Genomic DNA, 7,804 nt, shown 5'->3' on the forward strand with positions numbered 1-7,804 from the left:
CAGGCCAGTTTGGACCTTGGGGTTGGGAGCAGCCTGGGACAGTGGAGGGTGTCTCTGCCATGGCAGGGGTGGCACTGGATGGTTTTTGTGGATTCGGTGGCCTTTGAGAGGTCCCCTCAACAAGAACCTTTGTACAATTGCATGAGAAGCCTCCCTGGACCTGAGCTGAGACAGGGATGCACAACCCAAAGCCAACCAAGGTACCTGCACAGCAGGGAAATGTGAGGTGGAGCTGGGATCCCTGGGATGAGCTCTGTGGCCTCTCTCACCTCCTGGTCCAGCTCTCTGCCAAGGGCCAGGTAGTTGCTTTTCAGGATGATGAACTCCTCCGCCAGCTGCTGCCGGCTGCTCTCCAGGACCTGCAGGCGCTCCCGCAAGGAATCTCGCTCCTCCGTGACCCTGGCACTGCACAGCTCCAGCTCCTGCACTCGGCTCTCCAGGGCCTGGAGCTGCACAGGGGAGGCAGCAGGATTAGATGTGGCCCAGGCCAGCAGCAAGCACAGGGAGATGATTTCATGGGAGTTCCTGGGATCTGGGGAGCTGGGGAGGGGGGGGGCGGAATTCAGCTCCATCTAAAGCCGGGAGAAGATGCCAAGCACAGCAAGGTGGGTGTGTAGGAGCTGCAGAGCTGGATGGAGGTACTGGCAGGGCTGAAATGGGCTAGTCCAAAACGTGGGTACCGTATTTTTCAGTTCGAAGTTCTCAGTCTCATAACGCTCCTTCATTTTGTTTGTCTCGATCTGGAGATCCACGAGGTCTTTGGAAATCTGGGAGAGAGGAAGGATTCGGTGAAGGCCGTGGATGGATTCTGAGGCCAGTGTGATGTTTTGAGCACAACACATCCCCCTCTAGAGGAGGAATTTCCCCCCAGATTTTCCACTGTGGCTCTACTGGCCTCACACGGCTTCACAGCTCAGTTCTCTCCAACTCCCAAAGTTTTACCTTCAGTTTTTCCTCTTCACTGAGGACCATCCTGCCTGGGAAATCTGTCTTGGAGCCAGGCAGCTTCCCCATCTCCTCCTGGGGGTCTCCAAGGTGGTGCATCCCCTCGTTCCTGTCCTCCAGCTGCACCTGCAGGCGCAGAGCAGCTCCGGCTGAGCCCTCCTCTCCCCCTGCCACCCTCCCACCATTACTGCTGGAAGAGTTCAGCACATCCAGCATTCCAGCCAGGCTTTCCAGCTGCCATTTCTCCCCTGTAGCTGGGATTTCCCTGGCAGAGCGCTGCTTCCATGACCTGGGAAGGGCTGTGGACCTTCATACCTGAATTTTCAGTCAGCGAGGCGCTCTGTCAGAGTACTCACAGTCTCATTCTCTGCAACAATCCCAAGATCCATGTGCTCAGAGGCCGGGATCTCTGCACAGAGTTGGGCAGGCAGCGGCTGAGAAGCCAAGGAAGGATCCGAGGATCTCTAAGGAACGTCTCCCGGGAGGTCCAGCGCTGTTGCTACCAACTGTGGTTACCAGAGGGTGCGGCTTCCACCTCGGTTTTAAGGTGGCTCCAAATCTCACAGCCACCCTGGGAGCTGCTAGAGGGAGAGCAATGGCACTTCCCAGGAGGTTTCTGTATTCCCAGCTCAGCCCACAGCAGAGACTGGAACCAGCAGCTCAGGAGCACCCCCAGGGCAGCAATACTGCCAGTGAGGGGGTACCAGCCTTTGTCATGGACTGTTCCCAAACCTGGCTGTAGGTTTGGCCTCCAGCTCCTGTGCAGGGATATTCCAGCGCTTTAGGGGGCTGACAACAAAGAGGGAGAGTGACTTTTTCCATGGTGATAGAACAAGGGGAAAGATTTTAAAGTAACAGAGGAGAAATTTAGAGTGAATAGAGAGCAGGGATGGATGGGATATTGGGAAGGAATTGTTCCCTGGGAGGGTGGGCAGGCCCTGGCACAGGGTGCCCAGAGCAGCTGTGGCTGCCCCTGGATCCCTGGCAGTGCCCAAGGCCAGGTTGGATGGGGCTTGGAGCAGCCTGGGACAGGGGAAGGTGTCCATGGCAGAGGGTGGAACTGGATGGGCTTTAAGGTCCCTTCCCACCCAAACCATTCCATGATTCCAAGGTCTGATCAACCTGTTAATTAACCCACTAATCCAACCACCTGCTCCGAGACCATCCCGTAGTATCCAGTTTGCTTCCAGGCAACTTTCCCTTGATCTCTGCAGCCCTCGAACCTCCTGTGCCAATGAGCTGCCCAAAAGGTCCCAGGATCTCCGAGTTCAGCCCCAGCTAAAAGACCTTTCCCAATTTATCCTTTCACATCAGAGATGCTGCGTGGAAAAACACGTTTTAAAGCAAAGCATGCACTGAAACAAGCCTGGATTAGCCCAGACTGCTAAATCCGGGCTGTGCTGGTCTGTGTGCTGCTGCTGGCTCCAAATTGGGACCTGCCAGGCTGGAATGGGACAAATCCCACAGCCCAAAGTTCTTGCAGAATCTCCAAGGTCAGAGTGAGGGTAGCAGGGAGTGCAGGGCAGAGTGGGGAAGCCTGGAAAACCTTGAAGAGGAGTAAAATCAGATGGACCAGGAGACCTTTAAAGGCCCCTTCCAACTCAAACTCTTCTGTGATTCTAAAATGAATTCCAGCTCTTAATCTCCTCATTTCAGGCTTATTATTGCTGCTATTTCTGTAGAGTGGGTGAGTTTAGGTAAGAATCTATCTCCCACAGAAGAAAAGCTTTGACAATATGATGTTCAAAAAAGCCCAGAGCTCTGAATAACTCCTTAGATCTGTCAGAGCTCAGGGGATGAGAGCAAGAGGGGCCATCCTGACAGCAGCCCCGTGACAAGCAGAGCTCCTCACCTGTTCCAGGCTGCCGGAGGAGACCCCAGAGCCCCTCAGGGAAGGTCCGCAGAGGCCAGACGCAGGGGCTGAGCGTTTGGGGGGGCTCGGGGGAAGGAGAAAGCGAGCAAAGCCTGCAATTACGGCTTGTTTTTCTGCAAAAGAACTTAACAGACCTGAAGTAATTTTATTAAGGTAATGAAAGTGTTGATGAGAATTCACAGTCTCTTCACACCCAGCGCGGAGCCGAATTCACACCCGGCCCACGGCGCCGGGAGCTCGGGAGCCTCGGGGGGGGCTCGGGAGCACGGAGGAGCTGAGCAGCAACTCCACCCCCCGACGGGTCCCAGCCCCACATGGACACCCCAAGGATGGGCACCTCCACCCCTCGGATGCTGTCCTGGACCCCGAGACCCCGGTTTGGGGGGGGAGCAGCCCCACCCGTCAGCTGGGGGCTCGCTGAGCCGCGGGGAGCCCGTCGCACCCGGCAGAGGGCAATTCCCGGGCGCAAACACGGCTTTGTGTCTGCGAACGCACCCGTGCCGCCACCAGGACGGACAGCGACCGCTTTTCCCACGGGTTGGGAATACGAAGCCAATTTTGTCCTGGGCAACACCACAAAAAAAAGCAGATTCGGGCTGAGAAATGAAGTTTTGGGGTGTCACTGCAGCTCGGAATCTCCAGCACCATTCCGGACTGAGCCACACAACCCCACCAGATCGAAATGCAAATCCCAGCTCTGTCCTGAGGGATTTTCACTCTTCTCGTCAGGGACACCTTGAGCACAGCCCCGGGAATGCAGCTTTGGGAGACGAAACCGCTCCGAAATCCAGGAGCTCCAGGGGCAGCTTTGGAGCGCGCAGCCGCCGGCCCGATCCCGCTGTGTGTTGTCAGCTCTCCCCAGCCCTGGCAGCCCTCGGCGGGGTCACACCCCACCCTGTGCCCTCCAGGGGACCCTGTGGCCCCGCAGGGGAGCCCCGAGCGGAGCAGGGGGAGCAGCCCCGCGCTCTCCGGAGCTCTCGGCAGGGCCGCACGGCGGTCGCGCAGTGACGGGCTCCATCTGGCTTCCAGCGCCAGCAAAGGGAATTCGCGTCCGCTCCCGGATCTGACAAATTCCTCCTGGGATGCCGCTGGAGTACCCTGGCACCCGGGACGCCTGAGGTGCCACAGCCCAGGGATGGGGAATCCTCTGGGAGCCCGACTCCCACCGATCCCCCCCAACTCCTCTTTGTGTCCAACCTAAACCCACCCTCTTCCAGTTTAAAACCATCACCCTTTCTCCTGGCTTGAGGAAAAGCTTCTGTCACTTTTCCAAGCCCTCAGGCTGCCACAAGGCTTTCTCCAGGCTGGACAGCCCCAGGTCTCCCAGGCTGGAGAGGGGAGAGGAGGAGGGAGCTGAAGAACCTCTCCCAGCTCCCCCACAAAGAACAGGAAAGGTTCTTCCAGCCCCTGACCACCTCCATGGTTCCCTCTGGGTCTGCTCTGACCCATCCAGGCCTGCTCTGGCCCAGGATCCCAAGGTGGGATGTGTGTGTGCTCCAGGGGGGCTGAGGGGGAGAATCCTACCCTGCTGATCACCCCTCTGGTGATGCAGCCCCGGAGGTGCTGGGTTTGTGGGCTGCCAGCACCCACTGCCACCCCACGTCCCCTTTGTCAACCCTGGCATCTCCAGGGGCTTCCCTGCAGGACTGGAAGGAGGGTTGGGATGGGGCAGGCAGGGACACCCTGGCAGAAGGAGTGAGGTCATGGCCTTGTGATCACGGGCAGGAGGGAAGCCGGGGTCCCTCTGCCCCACTCTCACCCCATCGCTCCAGCCAGGCACCCCGAGGACCAGGCTGCTCCCTCCATCCAGCAGGAAGCTGATGTCCAGGTCTGCAGAGCTGACACAGAACATGGAAAATGCCTTTCCCCTCTCCCCACCCACCCTGGCACTGCCATCAGGATCAGCCCTGCTGATCAGGATCAGTCCTGCCATCAGGATCCCTCTGTTCACTCCCCCAGCCCAGTTCCACTCTGACAGCCACTGCTCTCCTGCCATTCCCTGCCTCCATTGCCTCCAAATTCCCACTCCCAGGGCTCCTCTTCTCCCCACACCTCAGTGTTTGGGAATTGTCCCATCTGTGCTTCCAGCAATGGCCCTGGCCACCCTGAGTCATGTCTTGGGGACATCCTTGCCTCTCCCAGTCCAACCAGTCCGGCCAGGCTGGTGTTGGTGATGCGGTTCCGCGTGGCCACGTGGGCCACCAGGGTTTGGCATCCCTGGGAGCACCTTTCCCAACTTCCCACACGGGCTCTGCAGCCGTGGCAGGGCAGTAGGTGGCACTCAGAGATGCCCGTGGGGACCTTTGCCAGTAGCTGCCACCACTCCTTGGTGCCCATCTCCTGTAGCAGGGACCAGGATGACCAGAAAGGTGGGAGGTCAGTGAGCACCAGGCAAAGCACCACTCCTGGGGCTTGGTCCCTGCTGGTGTCCCCTGGAGAATGGCACAAGCTCTGTGGTGCTGGTGTCACCCCTCCCATCTTTATCGGGCACGTTTTTGGTCCTGAACGAGGAGCAGGAGTGCTGGTTGCCCTGGCAACGTGAGATGCTCTCCTCCAGACAGGGACAATATTTGGCAAGATTTGCTAAAAATACTCCCTAACTCAGCTGTGACAACGCCACACGTGTCACCTCCCTGCTCCCCTCAGGGCTCATTGGGCGGGTGCTGTCCCTGCCGGTGTCCAGAGTGTCCCTGGTCACTCACCCTGGCTGGGTGGGGACGGAGCAGGGATGTCCCGGGGTCCCACAGCAGATGTGGCCCAGCACTGTCCCCTCCCCAGTTCAGCCAGCCCAGGGACAGAACAGGGACAGCTGGTGGCATGTCCCACCCAAAGGCACTGGGAAGCTCCCTGGGGAGGGACCTGCAGGCACAGGGGGGCTGCTGGGGAAGGTAAATGATTCCTTAGAGTTTAAATAGGTTTTAAAACTACTTTTTTTATGATTTTGCTGCTTTTCCTAACACCATTACAGCCTTCTCCATGGCAACCAGGGGAGGGGCTCAGACTTTGGTCCCGGCCTGGGGAGTTTATCTGCTGGAGCTGGAGCAGTGAGGGGATCAGATGGGGGGGTCCCCACATTGGCCAGGGGCACCCTGGGAAGGGGACACCCCCAAACCCAGGTCCCCGTGGTGGAGCTGTGGTTCCCTGGGCAGATGGGGGGGCCTGGGGTGCAGGGACCAGCACCTGCAGGGTCCCAGCATCTCCCACCACAGGAGATGGGACACATCCGGAGGAGAGGTCCCCAGGGAGGTCTAAAGGTGGAGCCAGGCCCAGAGGAGATGCTTCAAGGACCTCTAAAGGTGGGGATGGGTCCAGCTCCTCCCTGCACCACACCCACACTGGGAAGGGATTTCCTTATTTACCCTCCTTATTTTCCCATCGCATCTCGTTTGATATTTCCCCTGGGGAGGGAAATATTGATATTACCCCTGCTGGAGGCAGGGATAAACCTGCTCCCAGCTGCAGGCAGGGCTTGTTTAAACTTCCCAACGAGGTTTTGTGGGTTTTGGCTGGCTGAGCTGTGCTGGTTCAGCTCTTTCTAGCTTCCAGATTGATTACACCTTGTGTCAATATGTGCTCAGTGCCTATTAGTGGGCGCATGTATCCCTATCCCTCATTTCTCCCTCCTGATCTATAAATTCCCAGAAGACAGGATTAAAATAGAGGGGGAGGAGAATTCCACTCCGGGCCAAAAGGGAAGAGAGAAAACAGAGCCTGTGGGAAAGTTGGGTGGCAAGGCTGGAGCCTGGATGTCTCCCTCCAACACCTCTTCCCATGGGCCGAGATGTGAGCTGGGGAGATGCCAGGCTCCCGTGGGAAGGGGCAAGGTGGGAGCAAGGTGTGGGAATGGTGGGGGAGAGAATCCCTGCTCCAGCTGCACCTCCCAAACCAGCCTGGGGGAACCAGGGCTGAGAAGAGCAACCCCAGGGGGAGATGCCTGTTCCTGGAGGTGTGGGTGTGAGTGGTGCCAGCCTGGTGCACCTCCAGGGAAGAAGGGGGCTACCAGGACAGGGGAAGGTTGAGCCATGGCTTTTCCATCCGGCAGCTGCTGGCCGCAGGGCTCCTCTTGCTGGGGCTTTTTCTTTCTTTTTCTTTCCTGGAAACTGGTAAAAGATTCCACAGAAGCTGTGTTGGAGCCTGGTGGGGAAATGACCTGGGACACAGGATGGGGTCAGCGGCCTCCCCAGGGTGGTTTTGATGAGCTGCCAGGGGCAGAGGGTGATCTGCCAGCCCTGGAGCATCATCCATCCTGACCCCGCTGGATGGGGGCCTGGCAGAGGAGCGGGGCACCCCCACAGCCACCACCTCACCAGGGGGCCCCTGGCTTTGCTCTCTGTTTCCTCTTTGGCACAGAAGCACTGGGCAGAGCAGGGGGTAGAGCTCCCAGCACCATCCCCACCCATACGGCACGACAGGAGGGAAAATGGGAAAATGCCCACAGGAGGGGCTGAGGGTTCTGCCCCGAGGTTTTCAGTGCCACACAGGGAAGAGTTTTTTCCCCATTTTCCAGCTGATTTCCCACTTGCATCCCCACAAACCCTCAGGTGTTTCAGCCCATCTCGTACTAGAGATGATCCCCAAACCTTTAATCCCTGTGGATGCTCCAAGCCCCAGCGTGTGGCTTTTGTGTCCTGACGGAAAGTGAGGACCCACTGCCAGGGCTTATCCCAGGGCATCCCTGGCAGAGCAAGGCAGGGAAGGGTCAGTGCTGCTGCTCAGAACCCTCCCGGAGCTCAGGGTGCGGTGGTGGGACACCCTGCGAGGTTACCCCATTCCTCCCTCCGCACTCAAAGCCCACACAACCCCCATCCCTGGCAGGACCACCCTCTGCAGAACCCCCATCAGGTTCCTGGACATCTCATTCCGTGCCCCATTGCCGAGTTGCCCTAAAGGCAGTCCCAGAGCCGGGGGAGCAGCGAGGAGCCCGTGCCGGTGCCGCTGCCTCCGGCCAGGCTGTCCCCCGGGGCCAGGCCCGCGCCGGGCCCCGAC

The 7,804-nt window shown here is 58.8% G+C and overlaps 1 protein-coding gene across 5 annotated transcripts in view; it reads right to left on the reverse strand.

Moving 5' to 3' along the window:
• Window positions 1-1,858, reverse strand: part of CCDC78 (coiled-coil domain containing 78) — a 15,512-nt gene extending 13,654 nt beyond the window's left edge. For all 5 annotated transcript variants that reach the window (XR_001864314.1, XR_001864313.1, XM_008639131.2 and 2 more), the window contains exons 1-4: window positions 1,302-1,858; window positions 943-1,071; window positions 681-767; window positions 270-449 (exon numbers count right to left, since the gene is read on the reverse strand). Coding sequence is in view for 3 of the 5 variants with exons in the window: in XM_008639131.2 (XP_008637353.1) it covers window positions 270-449; window positions 681-767; window positions 943-1,071; window positions 1,302-1,334 (429 nt within the window). In the remaining 2 variants the exon portion in view is untranslated. The remainder of the gene's footprint in view (window positions 1-269; window positions 450-680; window positions 768-942; window positions 1,072-1,301) is intronic.
• Between the last annotated feature and the right edge of the window lie 5,946 nt (window positions 1,859-7,804).

This window comes from Corvus brachyrhynchos, unplaced genomic scaffold (assembly GCF_000691975.1).
Source record: "Corvus brachyrhynchos isolate BGI_N302 unplaced genomic scaffold, ASM69197v1 scaffold58, whole genome shotgun sequence".
Lineage (NCBI taxonomy): Eukaryota > Metazoa > Chordata > Aves > Passeriformes > Corvidae > Corvus > Corvus brachyrhynchos.